At 41.7% G+C, this 22,162-nt stretch overlaps 1 protein-coding gene across 7 annotated transcripts in view; it reads left to right on the top strand.

The window, feature by feature from the left end:
* Positions 1-22,162, top strand: part of LPAR1 (lysophosphatidic acid receptor 1) — a 69,927-nt gene that overhangs the window by 7,400 nt on the left and 40,365 nt on the right. For 5 of the 7 annotated variants that reach the window (XR_010827470.1, XM_066987849.1, XM_066987848.1 and 2 more), the window contains exon 2: positions 15,726-15,894. Coding sequence is in view for 6 of the 7 variants with exons in the window: in XM_066987849.1 (XP_066843950.1) it covers positions 15,835-15,894 (60 nt within the window). In the remaining variant the exon portion in view is untranslated. Of the gene's footprint in view, positions 1-8,039; positions 8,057-11,404; positions 11,421-15,725; positions 15,895-22,162 lie in introns of those variants that run through there. The other 2 variants (XM_066987850.1, XM_066987851.1) reach the window with 2 other exon arrangements.

Raw genomic sequence — 22,162 nt, 5'->3', positions numbered from 1 at the left:
AAAGCATCCTAAGAGGCTCAGCCTAGAGAAAAACATGCGGGGAGAGCTGTGCGAGCTGATGACAACCTGATGACAGGAGGGAACCACGTGATTGTTGAACACACAGAAATGCCTTAAAACTGAGATGCCTCAACAAACATTTCTGCTGCGGCCCTGCGTGTTTGCATCCTCAGCGTCTCCTCTGTGTAGTTTCTTGTGAACAGAAACCAGGTTGCCCAGATTCTTGTGACAAATTTCTGATCAAGAGACTTGGTTAATTCATATCTACTTTTTTCTGAGTGCTCCACAAGGACTGCAGAAAGGGGCTCTAAGCGTGATCATTTTGGGAAAGCAGTTGCTTTTTGGCACCACAGCATCTGCGCTTCAGCATCGGCAGGCATGTGGGAAGGGAGGGAGAGAAAATACCGTCCTCCTCGGGGCTGCCAAGGCAGGCGGTGTGTCTTAGTCGGCAGCGGGCCCCGGCGTGATGCTGCCATGCCTCCGGCTCCCACAGCTCTGCCAGAAGCCATCCCTGCCCCGTATCCTCCTCCGTTACTTCTGCTTGAGGTTTGATCTGAATTCCCCCTCCGTAACTGTGCAGAAGGGACTCTCACTGGTGTGAGCTGCGTCTCCACTAGAGGGGGGTGCCAGTATAGCTATACCAGGAAACTTTGAGGATTTGCTGAGTTACACTGCTGAAAGCTTCCCGGCAGGCGTGGTTGGTTGTCTGCTGGGGTGAGCAGAGCATCCTTGGAGGCAGAGCTACTGCGGGACCCAGCAGAGGCCATCCTCAGGGGCTGGCCGAGCAACAAGCACTGGATTTCTCCAAAACAGTGTTGATTCAGCCGGTGCACTGTCATGCACGTTTGCAAAAGTTTGGCCAACCTCGAGCAGGCTGCTGAGCCCCGGGAGAGATGGATCATCATCAGTGGGCTCAGTCCTTCAGCTTCACTCTCATGGACAAGCTTGGGTGCCTTTCTGGGATGCCCAAAAAGTCTAGTGGGTGGGTGGATGGCAGCATGCTCCCCTTGTGTGGCCCAAATCCCTTGGACTCCTTAGTTTATGTGTACAATCGCAAAAAGAATCGCAGTGGTTCCCTAGGAATGCTTCATGGTTCGTGCTTCTGTTGTAAAGAGGCTTTGAAGAGTGTGTGTGCACTTGAGTGTTTGTGCCTGTGGTAAAGTTAGGTCCAAGGAGAACATTTGAGGAAAACTATTTAATTCTGTTTTGTCTTTTTTTGTTGTTTTTTTTTCTTTTCTTTTTTATAATAATCAATTGTTCTTCAGTTGTATTCGTCTTTGACTGAACCACGTTTTCCCTTTCTTTGCTCTTTAAAAGATGTGCAAAAGCAGTGCATCTGAAGCTAGTCCTCGAACACAAACTTTTCCCTCATTGTATAAGTATTAGAAGTATATTTTTTTTATTTTGTTCTCACATCGATTGCATTCTGCCTTCTGGCTTTTTTGTTTTCCTCCTGAATTCTTGGTGTCTCCCAGACACTCTGCCTGAAATATGTCGTTCCTGCTGGACGGTACGTATGCAGAGAGAGGACCTAGTCAGAGTAGCTGAGTAATCACTGAAGTATGGTGTGAATTTACAACAACCTACTTAATTCACGTGACCTCTTGTATGCCCTGAAAGCCCGTCTGCTAAACACAACTCGGAGTTAATCCAAGCCAGCTCTTAAAGGGAATTAGTCAAGCTGCGTGCTAATCCCCTGTGTTTACCTGCGTATTCAGATATGCAGCAGCCCGAGCTGTATCAAACCTAACTTGATAATTGAGAGGGGAAGGGTTGCAGGGGAAGGTGATGAAATTTTGGTGTTTTCTCCATCTGTCTCTTTTCGGGGCATGTTTCAGAACTGATTTGTGTTTATAAATCTTGAATTCGTGGAATGATCAGCATGAGCTACCTGAGGCCAAAACCCCATACTCTGCTACAGCTCTCCAGTAAATACCTCTGGAGCTGCTGCTCCCAGGATGTTGTGGGGGTATATTGCTTCCTGATCATCCCTAGAAGTTGTTCCTCGAAAACTGCAGCTGGTAGAGAGGGGGCATTGTAGATGGAGAGGAATATGGTGTGGACTATGGGGATAAAGGAAATCCTTTTGATCCCCACCAAGAAATTAGCATCCAGCCCCAGTTTTACATCATGGGCTCACAAATTCCATGTGTATTGTTGTGAGCACACCGGTGACTTGCATGGTGGGCAAGAAGTAATTACCTTTAATTTGTCAACATTAGGATTTTTGTTGTCTTGAGCTACTGGGTTCATTGCCCCTCCCTTGTGGTGAGATCAAAGGTAAGATCTTATTTCTGGGCCACTGCTGTCCATCAGATAAGTTTGTTTGTGGCCTTGGGAAAAAAGCAGTTACGTGAGAACAGGGAATTTAAACCCCGCCATTAAGATAATTCTTTCCCGTTGTCAATTCTTAGTTCTTTCAAACTTCGTTTGGCTTAGCTATGCAAAATGCAGTGCAGCAGAAATTGCCAGGATAACAGTCAATTGAACTGATGCAGATGTTACAGAAATATTTCTGAAGCAGCTTGAGTGTTATTTCTAGTTTGTTTTGAGAGACTGATAAACAGTTACTGCGTTGGTGCTGGCCTGAACCACGTTAAGCTGATGCCTTGCAGTCTTTCATGTAGTTTTCTGTGGGGAGTGGAGGGCAAATTTCTGCTTCAGATAAACTTAATTAAACTCCTGTTTGCACACCATTGGTCAGGGTCCATGCAGATCTATATTAAGACGGTACGTTTTGTAATTTGAGGTTTGGGGTTTGGCATGCTTAATTGCGGACTTCCTTGGCTTCAGCCTTTCCAGATTATTGTATTTCGTGGTGGTTCATTTTGTCTGAAGAATGAACATGTGTTTTGTGTGTGTGTGTGTGGAGGGGGTGTATTTGCTTTAACTTTGGTCCCCCTCAGAGCTGTTTAGAGAATTGTGACATTCTGTTATCATCCAGATGTTTTTTATCCAGTGAAAAGGATAATGCCTGAATGTCTAAATACAAACTCGTTTCAGAAGAATGCCAGACTACTACTACTTCTTTGTGTTTTAAACAAGAAGTGGATCATGTCAGGTAGGGTTAGCAGCTGGAGTCTGTGTTGCTGATCCATGGAGGTGTTGAACAGTATTACTTTGCTTTTTCTTTTTTGAGATACATAGTAGAAATCTGTAAGATATTATGAAGAACATTTCTTGCTGCTTTTCCTGCTGAGGAATGATAACAGCATCTTAGTATTTTAAATGGTGATTTATACCCTGATACGAGTGACTTTGCCTACTGTTGTCTTCTTTCATGTTACCGAGTACTAAGAAAAATAATGAGGAGAGCTCTCTAAGAGTTAAATTCTCTCCACTACCTGTGTGAGGCCATGCCCCCCCTCTTGGCTCTGTGTTGTGAAAGCTGCTGCTTTCCCAGCATTCAGAATGGTTTCAGTGAGCATCTCCTTGCTTGGGTTTAGTCATTGTTTATAATGGAGGAGGACAAATGTATGCACTGCATTTCCTTTTTGCACGCCCCCACCCCAGTGATGCTGGTGACAGTGATGCATCCTAAAGGATGAGCTATCCATGGTGACTTTGAACTTTTCTCCCTGTTGGTTAAACTCTTCAAATTTCGAGTCTGTCTGTAGGAATAAACCATGTTGAAAGAGTTTCAGAAATTGTTTTGAAATAGCTTATTTTAGAAGCATTCGGTACTTCAGAAGTCATTACGATGGAAGTGCAGATTATCAAAACATTGTCATATGATGGCAGCTTCCTTGTAGTTGTGCTCTGAGAGACCATCCACATTGAAGTTACTTGTTTACATGAGCCTGAGCACATTGGTGTTACTTTCCAGCAGTCAGTGTCTACTCATATTTTTCTCTTGTTTTCTGGTTATTCTTTTATAAAGTTTATTTTAGAGTAATGGGATGATGTTGAAATTCATTGATGGCATGAGTTATTACTCTGGCATTTTCCTAGTCTACATTGCCTGTACTTGAAAGAAGGAAATCAGAAGTTCACTTTCAGGGATATCTTATTGTTCCAACATTCACTGATTCAAAGAAAAAAATAAAAATAAAAAAATAAAGAGAAAATGAACAATAGAGCAGCTGCTGCCTACAATTGTTTCTTGCAGCTGATGCTGTGGTTAGTACAAATACTTTAAAGAATTATTTTTTTTGTTGTTCATTGGTTGCTTTTTCTGTTTGCTTGTTCATTTTATCTTATGCCAAACTGATCATTTTGGTGAAGAAGCTCCTAAAATAACTGAAGAAACACATATGTGCCAGCCAGCATCCCTGTGGTGGTAGATGCCCACTCACCCCCTCAACTGAGAGCAGGAGGAGGCTCTGCAACCTTGCTGAGTCGCAAAGTAAAAAGCATCTCTAAGCAGTCTTTAACATGCAAGAATTAATGAAGGTTGTTAAGAGAAGCTATACTGCTGATAGGTAATGACTAAAATAAGTCTAGAGGTTCTGACTGGTGATGGGAAGGCAGCCTATCAGAGGTTGGTATGTTGGTTTAAAAGGTGGAAATGCAGGAAAATGAGAACTACGGAAGCCATGCAGAATTTCTTAGATTTTTCAGACAGAGCTCAGAAGAAGCTCTTCAGAGAAGTAGGAAGCTTCAAGAAAAGATGAAGTATAATTATAGAGAAATTACAAGAAAATGCTGTCCAATAGATGTTTGTAGAACAGAAATAGCATGAAAATAATCAAGAAAAAAAGCTGAGCAACTGAGGGAATGGAAATTAAATAGTGCAAACTGACTTCGGTCTGGGAAGTACACAAAAGACTTTTAAAAGGGACACCTAAACGAACCAAACAGAAGTTTTGTCTGATGGTAAATAAGATTCTACAGAACTGAATATGTAGCAGAGTGAGAGAAGGTGTCCTGTGTTCAGTGGGGGAAAGGGAGTGTGATTCAGTTACGGACAGCATGGTGGTGGCACTTTTAGCAAAATGTTAAGATATGACGAGTGCCTCCTGAGTTCTTCAAAGCTCATCTGAGCAGTATGCAGAGAAACTTGGAGTGCTGCTGCATGCCTTGTGGATTAGCCTCCAGCTAGGTGGAATTCACGCTGTACCATAATTGACAAGATTTAGGGAGAGTGCATTTGTGATTTCATGTTACCAAACCAGACACTGTGGACTTGTTCTTTCAAAATGTGTTATCTATTTATTAGTAAAATGTAACATTTGCTTTTTAATCGCAGAAGTCAAAATAGCAAAGATGCAAGTCCCCTAAAATATCCTGAGGCAAAGGAGTTAATTGTTTTGGACACAGAAAACTAGAAACACCTTTTTTTTCTTTTTTCTTTTTTTTCTTTTTTAATCAGATACGGCAATGTTTAGTTTCTTGCCTTCATGATGGGATGTTTATGTGCCTTAGAAAAGACCTTTTAAGTGACCCTCTTGCTACCATTGACACAGAGGAGGGAAGATGTTTTTTTTTTTCCCATCAGGATGTTCTTGGTCCTTTCCATTAATCTGAAAACAAATGTCACGACTGGCCAAATAAGCATCCGTTCTGCTTCCACCAACACTGTAGTGACATCTCCCAGTCATCTCCTCAAACACCTTTTGCCATGAGTAACCAACTGGAGGAAGTCGTGTGGGTATGTGTAGCAGAGCAAGGAGGGTCAGGGCTCTCTGACTTCAGCAGGGCTGGACTTGCAGCAGACGCTTGGGGAAGTGGGAGTCCTCCTGACTTCCTTGCCTGTCATTAGGGTCATCCACAAAACACATGAGAATTTCATGGGCACAGGATCAGGCTCTTGGTTTGCCAGAATAAACGAACAGACAACAACAAAAAAAACAAGAAGACAAAACAAAGCAAACAAACAAAAGACTGAAACAATTCCAAGAAAAAGGAATAGCTTGCTATCTTAGGAATATTCCTCTTACTGAAGAGACTTCGTGGTGGCCACAGAAAGACATCTGAAGGATGCTTCTGGGGATCAGCATTACAGTAGCTAAAGGAGAAAGGCACAAATGCACAGGTTAATTACAGATGTTTGAGCTGTCTGCCCTTTGGTGGAACCCAGCGCATAGCTGTGGTCAGCCTGCTTTTGTCATCTTCAAAAGGGCAATGAGGCATGGTGAAAGGCAAGCCAGGCTGGCTTATGGAAACGATTTCCCTGCAAGATGAATGCTTCAGGATACTGTACGGTCTACTAAAAATTTTGCATTGCAAATTTGTGGATAGAGATTTTTTCTTTTATATATATACAAAATGATCTTCCACCTTTTTTTTTTGGATGGGCAGAGGCTCTGATGTTGCCCTGCTGGGATGACTAGGAAGGTTTATCTCCTGCCCCATGTAAACAGATGATTTCTTGGAGGGAGTGACACTGCATAGCACTACTCTCTTACTGTTGTAAATAAGCAAAGTGTGTGGTAAAGGAGTAACATGATGGATTTCCTCCATAATGGTGCAGTGTTGAGGAAGGGACAGTTCTGCTCTCTCTGCAGAGTTCATGAGGCTGCTTGGTTTGGGCGAGGAGGCTCCATCTGACACGTTTCTGCATTCCCTGCTGAGATCTTTGCTGGCTGCAGTCTGTCACGGAAAGATTTAGCAGCAGTCTTGCAGTACTCAAGAATTACTAATTCTTGAGGCCAGAACAATGATCTCTTCCTGATTAGCTACAGAGCCCCTATTCAGAGAAGTGTGGCTGATGTCATTTTTTCGAAGCATAGGCTGAGCTGCAAGTGCAGATGACATCGTTTTGAGGTTCTCTGTTGATCACTGTGTTGTAGAAGGCTCCTACCCAATGTGAGGGCAAATTTTATCAAGTGCTGAAATAATTTTCTTTTTAGCCTTGTATTACTGCTGAAAACTTCACCTTTTTTCCCTGTCTAAGGAAGGCTAAGATTTGTATTGTGTTCCTGTACGTGAAAGACTGAGGCAATAGAAAATGTCAGTCTTTCCTACCTGCAGGAAGCTGCAAAGTCCCCTGGTGCACCTTTTAAAAAAACTTTGAAGTGTACAGGTGTGAGTTGGCTGAAAGCAAAAGACAGAGTAGAAAAAGTGATTCTTCTTTATGTTTCAGTGATACCCTCTTGGACTTCTGCATTTTTATTTGGACTTATTAAGTTACTTCTCTTACGCTTGAAATTATTTGGTAGATGCTTTTCGGATGGATGGGCAAGTTGACATTAAATTTCCCAAGGTGTTTTTTGTTGTTATTTGGGTTTACATGGAAGCTAAATGCTCCAGCCAGAGTTGCTGTTCTCGGTCAAGCAATCTGTGGGGTGGCGTTCTGGTAAACAAGCATCATGCTGTTGATGCTGCTGGTGGCTAAGATGTGGTTGCACATGTATTATGCAGAAAGTATGCAACGTGCAATCAAAGCAGACATCATGCAAACACAGAAACAGATGTATTGCTAACATCGGACCACAGCAATAATAAAATCCCTGATACTGTGGGTACTTTGTAATGCTGAATAGCTTCCAAGACAACTGTTCAGGACTTTTTCGTTCTGAAGACAGAGCAGCAGCAGTGTAAACAGTATCTGCTTTGACATGTTTAGTGGCTGGGTTAGGTCTGGGCTTGTGAAAGTTTTTGTCCTTCTGCTTTTCTGGCTGCTGATGTCACAAGTGCTCAGACTGTAAAAGCCTGAGACGAGCCAGAAAGCAGATGATATGCACGGGATAAAAGCAGGATGTTTCTGAGCAGCCAGAGCAGGGGGTCTCCACTCTCGTGACCTAACCTTGGGGTGCTGCTGCTCCTCGGAGGGACAAAGCATGCCAGCAGCTGGGCAGCAGGTAGCAGGCACTGGCTGCCCAGAGATCTTGCTGGAGGCTCCTGCTGCCCCCCTGTGCTTCTGCAGAAGGCCGTGTCAGCCTGCCCTGCTGCTGGCTCTTTGACATGCTCTCACTGGACATTCCGTGCATGCAGGAGCTCTAGTAGCGCTCCTACATCTCCATGCATTGGGTGGCGGCCGCCAGATCCACGGATATTATTGCAAAACCTCATCGCCCTGCCATATAGCCAAACGGGGACGGCATGACTGAGGGGTTGGTGCCACCCGACTGTGGTTTTGGGGCCAAACACATCAATACTGCATTGCAGCTGCCAGGTTAGTTACTACTAACTAGTCATTTGTTGATGACTGTGAAGCATGTAAAATACTGCATTATTCATTTTACATATCTCCTTCCCTTACTCCTTTTCTCACTCCTCCCCTCCCCTTTCAGCCTTTTATTTAGCCACTTTATTTGTTGCCTGTTGTTAATTTGTTGTATCAGGTTGGAAATGCATCTTTCTTTTTTTTTTAATAATTGCTCTGGAAATGTTTGTGCGCAACCAGTGCATTACTTCACTGGTGCAGATATCCTGAGAGCAGAAATTACCTGGATAGAAATTAATGCTATTGGATTAACCCAATCAGCCTGCAAAAGAGAGTGTTTCATCTCTTAAACTCTGTCTGCAAATAACTGGCCTTTAATGCCAAAGTGAATTAACCATTGATTAGTGAAAAGAAATGACTAATTCATTTCTCCACAGAGACAGGGATCTGATGGAAAAATGTTCCTGGATATGGATTAATTTCCAGTGGCAGTTTGGGCAACGTGTGTGCTGCACTCTGGGGATGGGTTATTATTTATATAAGCATCTTGTAGTCTGTGTCTAAAACACAACTTTTGCCTCCCACGTGATGTGATAACATAACAACAGTGCAGAAAACCTCACCCCATGTTTCCTGTGAGTGTCTTGATTTTCTTTTTTTTTCTGCAGGACTGAATGGGTAGCTTGGTTTCTTGGCATCTTTAGTCTGTGATAGGTCTTTCCGCTCGGTTTGAAAAATTTGGCCACGTGCTTTGGGCCGGTTGTAACTTTTGTGATACGAACTCTTGCTAGTGGGAAAGAGACAGTCATGTATGTTTTACTCTTCATTTTTTGCAGTTTCTGTAAGGTAGGGATTTCTCATCATTGTGCCTGAACTTATCCATATATTAGCAAATTGCATTAAATTCATGTTTCTAGACTGTGAAGTTAGGCTCAGAAATGTCTGACCTTCCTGGCACGGGCTGTTTCCAAGCAGGTGACCATAGTGCCAACACTGCAAATGGAGTGGGCTTTGGGAGTAGTCATGTTCATGTAAATGTTTTCCACCGTGACCATGGAGGCTGGCATTGCATGAGCGTAACTCATGCTGTTTGATGGCATCAGGTCTAAAGACATGCTTAATAGTTGCAAACTTTTCCTCCTATAAGCATATACATAGACATTGTTATGATGCAGTCAGTGCACATGACATCAGAAATAGATATTTGCCTTCCACACTTCTCTTGACAAAATCATTCCTGACTCCAGCAATGTAATTTCAAATTCACTGCTGCTTAACAGCTTAACTGGTGCCATTACTTTATCCTGATAACTACTGCTATAGTAGTGGATGGTGGATGCAAAGGCAGTCTTTATCCTGCTTGCTGGAGAGAGCCAGGCTTGTGTCAACCGCGCTGCAGAAACTGTGGAGCAAAATGTATTCAAAAAGTGTATTCAGATGCACACAACATCAGCAAGGTTTGAAAGGTATGGTTATTTTTGTACTAGCTTCCAAGATGGTGACACATCTTTTGAGGGAAGAGAAGGGGAGGTCCCTCTTCTGATACATTGGGTATTTGAAGGGGTGTTTGCAAGGGAAGAGATTCTTTGAGTAGAAAAAAAATTAAAAAAAAAAAAAAGCGAACTTGTTGCAGTTGTTCAGAAGGATTTAAGGTAAGAACACAGCAATGTGCCACACCATCTGCCAGGAAATTACCTCCTTTTTTGTTTTTATCTTCTGCGTCTTGTACCTAATACTGAATCATAGCTATTAACATACTGCAGTGTTTTTAATCAGTGAGCGAGTTAGCTCAGGGCACAGCAGGTTATCTTCAATTACAGGTAAAATGCATCCTAAAACAGAGAGAGAGGGCGGAAGTGGGAGGAAATACGCTTCGTGGAGATCATAACCACTGGAATTAATTTAGCTTGTCAGTACACTTTGACAGGTCATTCAGTGGAGCTTCATGTCTCTTATGCAGATCATTCTGCAAAAGTGTTTGTCGTGGTGCACCGCGTGCTGAACTCACTGTGGGATTCAGAGGTCTGGTCCCTGACACAGAACCAGACGGACTTTTCCTGACACGCCACACAAGGCATGCCATGTGAAAAGGAGGAGGAAAGTCCTGAGGTGACAGGACAGGGAGCTGGCACACGGCTTTTCCTCCTTTTTTTTATCCAGTAGAGAACTGGTGAAAAAAAAAAAATGCTGTGCAGTATGCAAAGGTTTGCAGAGACTCAGTGCTTTGGTGAAGTTAGTGCTGACTGCAGACTTCGGAGCATGCTACAAGAATTTCATGGAGACCAAGAATTTCTTATCTGCATTTCTGTGGTATGAATTGCCCTCTGCCAGTCTGCTGAGACCATCATTTCACAGCTGCTGGTACCTCTGCTCAGTTATGAAATCATATTTGTATATCCTGTGGCTTTTCAGATTTTTTGTTATTGCTTTAAAGTGTATGTCAAAAGAAGTTTGAAGAGTTACTGTGAAATTTTTTTTTTCTGAATAGTTTTAAGCAAGTGAATTGTATTTATGTAAACAAATGTGTACATCTACTATTCAAGATCTGTATGTCATATGCAATGAAGGCTTTACCTAAAGTAATATAAGGACTCAAAAGAGCTGATATCTCCATGTTAGGAAGGGGATCTAATGCTCTGCAATGTGCAAAAGAAAGCCAACATTTTTGCAATAGCTCCTAGCAGTCACTATATTAAAGGAAGAAAGAATAGAGTAAGATCTCTACTCCTTTCTTAGCAGCACGAAATTGAAACCAATTTTCTGCCTTTCATTTTTGTTTTATGTGCTAGACAGTGTATCCATAGTAGTTCTTCTATTAACTGGGTGAGGTTACTGAAGAAGAGAGAAACACCTCCATAGTAGGTAACTGAAAATTCATGTTTGTGTTGTAAAATCTCCCCTCTTTTTTTTTTTTTTAAGAGGAAACCAGATTTTTTTAAACTAAAAGACAAAAGGCTGGAAGAGTCATATTACCACCAGACCTCCTATCTGAATGAGATGCAGGAATCACAGGCTTCATAAGCTAAAATAAGCAGTGAAGAAGTATTGAGTGTGCTAATACAAACCCCGACCTTTTGGTGCAGGAGCACTGAGTGAAGCTGTGGGCATCCTTTCGGGTGCAAAACCCATGCAGGATGCAGCGAGCAGCACAACTTGCCCCCTCCCAGAGGTGGGCCGTGCTATCTCCATCACTCTAGCAAGTGGAGAAATGAGGCAGCAGCTAGGCTGAGTCATGGTTACAGCCCTTCCCTCGACCACACTTCCTTGTCTTTTTGCCTTGTAAGGCTGCCGTGGCAGGGTCATGCTTTCATTTGTGTGTTGAACAAGCTCAAGCTTACAAGCAGCAGTTGTTTGGCAAAGGAGGCTGCTGTAGGTGAGTGATGCCAGATGACGGCTCTTGGATGGCAAGGCTTAGGATGCCATATGAAATTTGGAATGTCTCTGGAGTGACATCTGGAAGTGGAAGCCCTGTGTCAGATCATTTTCTAATTTTCATGCCTTTCTAAATGTTGTTTGATTGTTGTTGTTCTATTTTCCTTGACAGGCTTATTGGTCCTAGCTATCTGGGGTCAATTAGTACTTAAAATTGTCCTCTTTGTAACTGCAAGTTAGGCTTTTATTCGCTAGAGGTGGACAGGGAAGGTAGCCTTCTTTGCTGAGCCAAATAGCTTCCAGTTCATACTAAACCAGTATCTTCTGAGTCATCGTATCCAGAAACTTGACATCTGTAGAGAGAAGCAGTGGTACCAAAGGATGCTGTGATAGGAATGCAGAAAACCTAAGCTGAAAAACAACAACAGTGCAGAAAAACTGATACGATCTGACACGGGAGACAAACACAAATTCTGAAAATCCAGTTTGCCTTCCAGTCCCAGCGCCTTATTCTAGCAGAGGCACTGTGTGCATTTGTGGTCCAAGTGAGATATGTAATGATTCAGAATTTGTTGCTAACATTGTGTTACTCTAAATCACAGATATGTGTGTGCTATACAATAAATTGTGTGTGCAGGGGGAGGTGTGGGGGGTGTTCATTACTTCAGTCATTGTAATGTGTGTTTTAGAAGTGGTTCCATCAAGACTATGTTTCTGTGATGCATTATTGCATTTCTCCTAACTACTCAAAGTAATGGCAAAACTGCATTGTTCCTCTTTTCTGTGGTCTCGGACAGCCGGTCCAGAAATTATGATGCTTAATCATGATGTGTTTGAGAGCAGCATTTCATTTGGTGAGAGTGCACTCCCGGTCTTCATGTTAGACACGTGCCACTCTGTCAAGTGTCAGCTGATTTATCTCCGTTACCTGAAAACACAGTGTGTTACCATAAATGACTTCCCAAGTGTTGTAGTTTATGGTGAAATTTCATTTTTTGGAGATGAATCACTTTCACAAAGGAAAAGAAAGTCTATAATCTTCATTTTACTGATTTTAAATATGGATCCAATGTCTTTTCCCATTTTTCTTTTGGTAGTTCTGTAGATGGACTCAGTAGAGATGCAACTTATATCAAGAGAAGACTCAATGGAGTGGCGTTCACAAGTGACACCTGCAATTCCCATGTTCCGGAGTGATATGTGGGAAACTGTTTGCAGATTTGGGGACTTTTATTCAGTGTATTGTAGGCACTAAGTCATCAAATCTCATAAGGAGCCACTCCTGTGCTTTTGTGTTGCAGGCTTCCTGTTTAATAGAGATTACATTTTCTGCCATAATGCCCCTTAGTGAAATTCATTACGAGATCCTATTACCTTTATTTGCAGTTCTTGAAAAACTCAGGGCTCCACCCTGAACTCACACGGGTATTAAGTTAGGTGCCACCTTTGTTTGCCTGAAAGAAGGCAGCCTGTTTTTGCACCTCCCTGAAAGCCCTATCCGCTCTGCATTTTGTTAGTGCTGAAGGAGACAGGGTGGGGTGGGAGCAGGGGGGAGAGTCCTTTTGTACAGCCCAACTCACTTAGAGCTGGGGTGAATTTAGGAGCCTAACCATTTAGCAGAAAGTCGTCATCACCACTGAGGTTGTGCTCAGGACGTTGAATAGCTTTGGTACGGCACAAAAGCAGCAGTGGCCCCATCTTGTGCATCCCTGTCCCCTTCCATCTGTGCACTCCTACCCATGCATGACTTCTATTGGGCGGGCAGAGCTCCAGGTGCCTTAGTCCTGGAATTTCAGCCAGAGAAGCAGCAGGGTAATGGTTCAGTGGCATGTATGGCATTCAAGATAGAATGGGTGAACCCTGTTTTTTGTTTGTTTGTTTGTTTTGTTTTGTTTTGTTTTGTTTTCATCTTTTGCATCCTGCTTTTTTATTTTATATTATTGCACCAGTTGGAGATGCCTTTTGCCATGCAAGGTGTATGCAGAAGAGTCCTCCTTTTCCCTGCACAATTTGAGGGATTGGTGCAGCACAAGCAATGAAAATGTGGGGAGGTGCAGAAAGGAAAACAAGAAATGTTCATATGCCTAGGTATTTTTTAACCAATCCTGTTATTTCTGTTTATTGGAGAGATGGTGAAAAATGACTACAGAAATATTCTCTCATCTGTGTTAAAGTACTCATTCCCTGCTACAAGATTAGGCTTATTCTATCCTTGGTGTACTACCAGAAGTAGACAGAGCTAGAAAAAGGGTGAACAGATTCATGACTTTTTTTTTGTCAGTTTTTCTCTTCTGGTTTGTGATGATCCCTAGTAAAAAAAAAAAAAAGAAGAAAAAAAAATCATAATTTTCTCTCCTTTTTATATGTGGCAAACACGATTCTGAGCATACATCTAGTTTTGGTCTAAAATAGTCCTCCCTAAAGTCTGCTTCATCTGTAATATATTTATTCTCTTCATTATGCAACAGCAGCAGCATTTCAGGAGTAAGAGAGTAGAATAAATTTAAACAGAAACTAACAATGAGCTGCTGTAAGGTAGGTGCAGTGTCATTGCTGCGCTTCAGCGTGTTTCGAGAAGGACAGAAACTAAGGTCTGATGAGTTGTTATTTAAGTACATTTGTGACAGCTCACAAGACAGTGAAAATATGTGCCAGCTGAGGATCTTAAGGCTCTTGATGGAGTTTTACTGGAAGTCACGGTCTTGTTCAAATAGCAAATCTTCTCTGAATCAGGAAAGCAGTAGTTTCAAGTTGACAGTATGTTAATGTTTCCCTCATCTGTCATGCACAGTGGAAAAATTAGTGAATTTCAGAAAATAGACTGAAGTTTGTTTTGAAAAGGAAATAGGAAGCCTGAAGGATCTGCAGCTTGGCTCTTTGATTTCCAATGAATGTTTTCTTGGAGGAATGCTAAATCTCCATTTTCTGTCCTCTACATGAGCATAGTAGTAAAACTTTGGAGCAAGGAGTGGAAAGAATGAAAGGTTACTAGCAAGAAATTAATAGGAAAGAATAGGGGTCACTGGAAAGCTATATAAAGATGGAAAAAATGATCCTAGAGCTTGGAAGATGAGCCAGTCAGCTACATGTGACGTAAGGCAGGCTGGGGTGTGCTGAAATGTGGAGCAGGCATTTAAAGATGATGCTTTTTAAGAAGGAGGAATAATTTCCACAGTGGTGTGCGAAGGCTGAGTTTAAATGAACAGAACACACACACAGACAGAGACACACAAAAAGAAAAAACTGACTCAGAAAAGCATGTGGAGTGCAACTTAGCCGTCCCTTCTTGGCTGGGTAAGTAAGGGCTGGCTTTGAAAAAAGGAACCCAAGTCTGGGAGCGGTGGTAGAGTTGTCTGTGTGCTTGCACCATGGTCTCCATTTGAGAAATACTGGTTAGGTAAGGGATCATTTTTAGTGTATTTGTTGGATGCTGAATACAATTTGCGGGAGAGGTTTTCCACCGTGACTTACAGAGTAGGAAGTGGTAGATACTGTGAGCAATAGGATTTTGTCCAAAATCCCTTCTGTGGTAGCTATTTTGTGGGTCATGTTATATATATGTCTGACCTGATTGTGGAAAAGAAATTAATAACTGCAGTGGCATCAGTCTGGAGTTTTTAAACAGACTTGATTTCTTGGCCATTTACAGTTTTCTACCCATTTGTTTGCTTTTATTTGTGCATAAGAATAGAAGCATATGCTGAAGCTGGTCAAATCTTGATAATCATGATAGTTAAGGAAACAGCTCCATTCTGTTGTATCATCTGATCAGCAGTTCAGTATGTTCACCTACTGTATGTATCTGGAAAAAAAAAAAGGTTAAAATACATCTAGGATAACGTAAGTTCATCACAATGTCTATGTTATTTTTGTTAACAGAGAAGAAAAGTAGTGTGCTCACTAAAATGTAAAAAAACACCAACTGAGAAAATAAATGTATCCTAAATTCCAGCGAGTATTTGTATGCTTACTCTTCTGTGAGGTTTCTCTGTTGTTTCTTTCACTGGGGAAAAAATGTTAATGCGATTCTAGAACTCTGCAAGTGACCATCTTTATTTGGAAATGTCTGCATGGCCTTCTTGCAGCATTCAGTTCCTGTGAATTCCAGTTTGTGTGGCTGAGTGAATAGTTTTGCTGTTCTGGACCACATTACACGGTGCCCTTTGAAACTTCTGCAAGTGCATTGTAAGTGGGTTGGGTGGTGTAAACTGCCAGGCTAGTTTTGCAGCAGCTGAGGGGCTCATGTGTTGACTGCATACCCAGTTTTCTTGTTATTCTCAACATTTTTTTTTTTCCTTCCTGCCAGGAATAAATGCCAGCATGACTAGGATCTGAGGAAGCATCTCTGTATTCCTACCGAAAGTTCACGGGTGCAGAGGAGAGGTGCAAGGACAACAGGGACATTTTGAGCTAAAATGGATATCCCCACCAACTTGGTGCCGTCCTCCATGATGTCGCAACCTGAAGTGATTGAGGTGAGGAGATCGCAGTGAAACTCTGACAGCTGAACTGACTGAACCTCTTTATTTCTTCATCAAATCCTAGGTTTTTTCCAGTCTCGATTCTGAGTCATCGAGGGAATTTTCCCTGAAACGTTGTATTGAAGACACTCATCATTTGCTAAGAATGTTGTTATACTTTGAGGCATGACATTGCTGTGTTATAATACTATTTGTAGAAGAAAATATATGGCATATTATGATCTTTATTGTTTCCACGTAGGTGGTCCCTGCAGTATGGTTTGATTTTACCATGTGTAATGAACACAAAGGAGAAGAAGGTCGTGTTGGGGTTCAGTTGGAATAGTACTACAGAAAATTTCAGGTTCAGTGCTCTTATCAGGAAAGCTAAGGTTTTAAGCCAAAAGCAGCGATAAAATTAATCATATACTTCCAATTACTAACACACTAACCTTCCTTTCATGAATCAAAGTGTATATTTAAGCCACAATATTTATAAATACCGAAGCGATTTCTTCTGCTCCATGTACTGAACGCCAAGTACTTGTGCCTGCTGGTGAAGTAAATATTACAAACAGAAAAGGAGATGTTAGTACCAGTCAAGATTTCATCTCGGAAAGTATTTTCAAAATTGCTTTGACTTCACTGAGACCCAGGAGTCTGTTACATCTTAAAGCTTTTAAGAGTATGTACCTTACTGAACAGTGCACTACAATTGATTAAGGTAGATGATACTGCCAGAAAATGGGAGATCTGAAGGTTTTTTATTTGTTTGCTTTGTTTTGTCTTTTTTGTTATTGTTGGTTTTTGGTTTTTGGTTTTTTCTTTGCCAAAAATCCTTAGGCTGAGGAGAACTGCAGCTCTTAGCAAAGAGCACAGAGAAGTGCAGTAGTTCACAGAGATACCTGTACCCTGTGAAGCTACAAGGAAATTGTCCACTAAAGGGTGGCAGAGCTGAACCCAAAATCTGTTTGCGGAAAACTTCTTTGTGCTCCTTTTCCTCCTGGTTTCAAATGGAGGTGGATTTTGTGTCTTCACAGCAGGTCAGGATACCTGGTAGGATGGAGATGATGTATGCCTGTGTCCTGGGGTGCAAGGCTGCTGATGGACTCTTCTCCCTTTCTGGAGAAAGGCTTCCCCAGGCCATCTCCTTGGTGCTCTGAAAGACACTTGCACCACTGTCTCTGTGGGTTCCCACTTTGAAGAAAGGCTTCTTTGTGCATAAGAAACGTGTGTAACTGTTTAGGGATTGCTGTTCAGGATAAATGTTTTCTTGAAGGGAAAATACGGTCAGCTGTGGCACAAGAATGAGTGGGAGAAAAGCTACCACTTGTAAAGGACCTGATGTGAAAATGTCTTTCTAATACGCATGGTCACTATTCTGTTGTATTTACAATGAATGCAGCCTTTTTCAGTGTTTGCAAGGAGTTTCTGCTGAGTAAATCTTGCATGGGACTTGGATCACTAAACGAAAGACTAGAGAAAAGCAGAGGTTATCAGTCATTGACTGGTAACACAGATGGCTCTCCCTCCCCGCCTTGGCTTCGGAGGCCGTGCTTCCATGAGGTTTGATTTGGGAACAGAAAAGAAATGGCAACAGGAAACAAAGAAAAGTCTGATATCTCAGTGTGGGTTGCAAAATATCTTTCTCTCAACCTCATGTCGTAAAAACAGACTCCAGTTTCACAGATGATATCCACATGGGCAGACTTTTGTGCATGCATGAATTCCCCACAGATTTCAGTAAACCATCCTGGATGTGATGGTTGAGACAGGGCTTCAGTCCTATATAGGGGAGTAATGGCTCCAAACAACCAGCCTGGAGACATTTGTCTTTCTGATGGTAAGGAATGGCTCTTTAACAGAAAAGGATGTAGTGAAATGCATCTAAAGAGGATGATTACTGAGTGCAAGTAATGTAGTAAAGCAGTTTCGCAGGGAAGGGCCTTGCCTTTAGCATTTGTGTTCACATTACAATGAATTTTGATTATAGTTTAGAAAAATGTATTAATTACAATACAGTTCTTTTCTGCAGCACATTATTTTGCCTTTAAAACTGAGCAGATACCACAGTGTGCTGCAGAAGACATTTAGAGGCTAATGTTTTAAGGATATTAAAAAAAAAAAAAAAAAAGCCTTGGAAGTAGTTTTGCATGCTTTCCGCATGAGCTAGATGACATCACATTAAAAAAAAAAAAGTTTCATTAGTCTTTTTTTTTTTTAAGCATTATCAGGACAGTTGTTTTCCTTTCATTTGGTCAGTTTAGTATTATAAATATTACCTATTTTATACACCCATGCATTTATATGCGTGTATGTGTATAGATCTCAGTAACAAATATTACTCTGCCTGTCATCAGCCCTTTAACTGCACAGGGACAAGCAGAGGCCTCAGCAGCATATTTTCGCAGCCTGAAGCCCAGTCTGGCAGTATTTTGCTTAGGTTTGATCCTACAGATGCTTGTGGTGGCACCACACTGGGGAATTTTCTGCTAATTGAATTGCTATTGGTATTTTTCCTGAGATTCGTTTTCTGAGTCAGGTAACAAAAAGGTTTCTGAAAGTAGCTTCTTGGTACAAGGTGTGGCATTGCTATTACTACTTTAAGTATCGGTAGTGTGTCAACATAGGAACAGGTTCAGATGCATCTCTACAACCTTCTACTGAAGCAAGGCTGTTTTTCCACAGTAGTGTCTCTTGATATCCTCCCTACACACTGACCTCTGAGAAGCTCTGCTCCAACCTTCTTTTCTCCTCCAGCATCCTGTTACCAGAGATGAGGACTGGGGAATAGACTTAAGGCATCTTGGTGAAGTTTAAATGTGAAGGATAAGTAAAGTTTGGGGGTGATTTGACTAACCATAGCTGGAATCTGGAATAGAAAGTGGTTCTGCGACAGCACTCCCAATGTATCAAAGAAGTCAATTAAAAGAAAAGTTGCCAGAACATGCCTTGAATTTTTTAGCTATGGGGTTTTATTGTAAGGCTGAATCTATTCATTTCAAATTAGACAAGCCATACTGTTCCTAAAGAGAGAGAAACAACAAAATAACAAAACTTTTTTTTAGTATTATTTTTAAGGTTCTCTGTGTTTTTTGGCAGATATGACAACTTCATGTTTCAGCTGTGTATAAGCAAAAAGATAACAGAAACCTGATTAGTCTGATAATGCAGTAAAGTAGAAAGTTAAAGCAGTCTGTAGGAAACATTTAGCATCCCAGAGGGCTTTCTTTTTAGCAAAGAGGGAGCGTAAAAAGTAGTGATTTAAACAGAGCGATTGTCTCTATGGAGTGATTAGTATCTTCTCTTCTTGTGAATGGCATGAGATGAACTCTTCTGTAAAAGCTTTGAAGAAGAAATTGTGTGAGCTCTACTTGCTTAATGAGCTAGGGACTTCCAACAGTGCTTCAGAAATGCTTAAAACAAGAAAACAACAAAAATTCATCATTCTCTCTTTGCTTTTGCCAGCAGTAGATCCTACCAGCCAAATACTAGAAGTAAATGAATACATTTAAATAACCGCCTTGCAGCTGTTCCAGAGAGAAACCCGGAGCATTTTCCATTATAGTGGCCTTTCATGGCTGTGTGGTTACCAGAGCCAAAAACCACTTCTTCCACTAAGTGCCATTGAATACTTCTTTATTTTCCTTCCCTTTGTTCAAATTAGAGTGGGAGAGATTTAAGCTATCTATCCTTGCCACAGAATGGTCATGTTTGGTATCTTTTTCCTCTTTGCAATGATGCTGGAGAACCCCTTTCCCCAGTAAAACCCAACATTTTACATCTTGGATTTGCTGCTCAAATTTCTGTAGCTGGCAAAGGCACTGCATTTTTCTCCCCTTCTAAGTGAGTAAACAGAGTACCCTCTGTATTAAAACTGACCTCTTGGGGTGATAAATAAAGTAAATGAGAGGGGGAAAAAAAAAAAAAAAAACAAGAAGAAGCAAACGGTTTGTGATTAGAGGTGTATCTACCCAGGTACAGACACCACAGTGGAAACTAAAATACCAGTGTGCCTTTTTTTTTAATGATAATAGATGAAATTATCAGGTGTTCAAAATATAGCTTCAATTTGTTCAAAACAGACTGGCATTGCCTTATAGGCAGCTGTTTAGTACTGTACAGACAAGCTAATGACAGGGAACCCTATCGTTGTTGTCAGAACCCTGAGAGAGAAAGATTTTTCTGTGTTCTGTTAATACATTTCACAAAAGAGTGCATCAAATCAAACAAAACCAAAACTATCTGATGTATATTTCAAGAAAAAGATGTATTTGCAGTGGTAAACACAGGACAGCCTTCTTTCCATTTTGAAATCTTAGTTTCCAGCCCACAATTAAATGTGCTCTGCTCATTAACATAATTTTGAATAGGCATTTGCTTGAAGGCTCAGCTCTCCCAAGTGCTTGCTTTGCTGGTTTGCTCTGTGAGGAGTGATGGAAGGTGTGCCCTGGAAATGGAAGTAGCCCCAATAGCCTGCAGCATTTTTTCAGCATAAAAGACCAGTCTTTCAGCTGCTGGAGCCAAGAACTAATCCCCAGCTTGGATCACAGAGCAACAAACTGGGCCTGAAGGATGCTTGTTGCATTTCTTTATGCATGGAAACACACTTGGGATGTTTGAGGTGTGGGTTTTTTGGAGGCTTGTTTTGTTTGTTTGGTTATGTTTTTTGTTTGTTTTATGTATTATTTTGTTCTGATGTTTGTTGTTTTTTTGTCAATGGTTGTTTGTTGCTTTGTCTTTTTTTGGAACCCCTGTTTTCTTCCAGTGTGGAGGCTTCTAAAACAACACAAAGAGGGGACTGTGTGCTGTATCTCCCTCAAAAAAAGCTCTTCCCAGGGCTGGGTAGGGCTGTCCTGAGCTGCACTCAACCTGCAGAGCAGCCTGCAGGAACACGAGAGCAGGTTGGATATCTGCCATGGTGTTCAGGTGGAGGGCAAGGGTAAGGCCAGGAGGGTAGGGCAGGTAGGCCTACGGGGAGTGAACCAGGTGGCTTATTGAAGACATGACATGTGGCTTATCGTGACACAGACATTTTTTGAAGGTGTGAGAGGCAGCATATTCTGGTAAGTTGATAGAATATAATCACTTTATTGAGTTTCTCACAGTGCCAGGAGGTGCTGGGCCTATACTAGGCCTTGTCTGAGCTCCCTCTGCAAGGAGGAAGGGGCGGTTGGGAAGCCCAGCTTGTCATGAAAGCTCGTCCAGAAGAAAATGAAACTCAAAGAGTTTTGCAAAAACCCATTAGGTAGTCTGTATGGGATATTCAGGCTCAACAACCCAGAAGATTTGCACAGTCATGTCTCTCATGGTTGCAAAGTAAATTAGTGTATTGCAATACTTACATGTTGCAGTGGTGGCCTCTCTTTTGAGAGGGGTTTGGAAGTCAGTGTTGGGGCAGCACAGAAGTGCTGACTAGTTTCGGAACACGTCTTCGGTAATCAAAGTGCTCAAGCCAGCCTTGCAGGGGAAGGGGGAATATGATAATGTGGAATTATACCCTGATTCAGGTGGTCTTCATTTCCTACTGTATTGGAAAATATTCATCAGAACATGTAGGTAGAACTTGTGAGGAACGCAGCTCATTTGAAAATGATGGGTCTTTGGAAAAGAAGCAATGATAAAAAAGTGTCTGAATTATTTGGTAGGCTGTTGTATGGAGGTCTTCACTCTGTCTTCCACTGGGTATTTTTTTACAATCTTTCTACCTTTTGATTTTCTAAATCTTCTTAGGCAGAATTCTGCAGTGAAAGGGATTTTGTTTGCACGTGCATGCTTCTTTCCTGTAGCAGTAGAAAATGCAAGAGTGTGAAACCAGACAGCTACCTGGAGACCTACTGGCCCAGCTTGGTGTGCTCCTGACCATCAGTGCTCTTCACCAGTGAGAATTCAGTCTGTGCATTGCATGATCCCTGATCTATCTATCCTGAAAAGTTGTAGGGTTGCATCTAAGTACTTCAGACCTACTAGTTATGTTCCAGAAGAAAGGCATTTTTATCCTTTGCTGGACTTCCTGCTCTTGCCCGTTCTGTTTTCTTTAGCCCACGGAAGCTATTTTTGAACTTGCTTTTGTAGTAATGGATAGTGAATAAGCACTAAGGAAGGTCAACACCCTCTTTGGTTTTATAGTCAATCTGTGGAGGTTGTAATCACGGCTTCCAGCAGGATCTGTGTCACTTGTGAATTATACCTTCCAGCGGTCAAACAGCTTCTTTTTCCAGTGTTGCTGGTGGCTGGGTCTCTTTGGTACCCTGAGGGCCTAGATGTGTTAGGTTACTCTTTT

The sequence above is a fragment of the Anser cygnoides genome, chromosome Z (assembly GCF_040182565.1).
Source record: "Anser cygnoides isolate HZ-2024a breed goose chromosome Z, Taihu_goose_T2T_genome, whole genome shotgun sequence".
Classification (NCBI taxonomy): Eukaryota; Metazoa; Chordata; class Aves; order Anseriformes; family Anatidae; genus Anser; species Anser cygnoides.
This window is presented reverse-complemented; position numbering and strand designations above follow the sequence as displayed.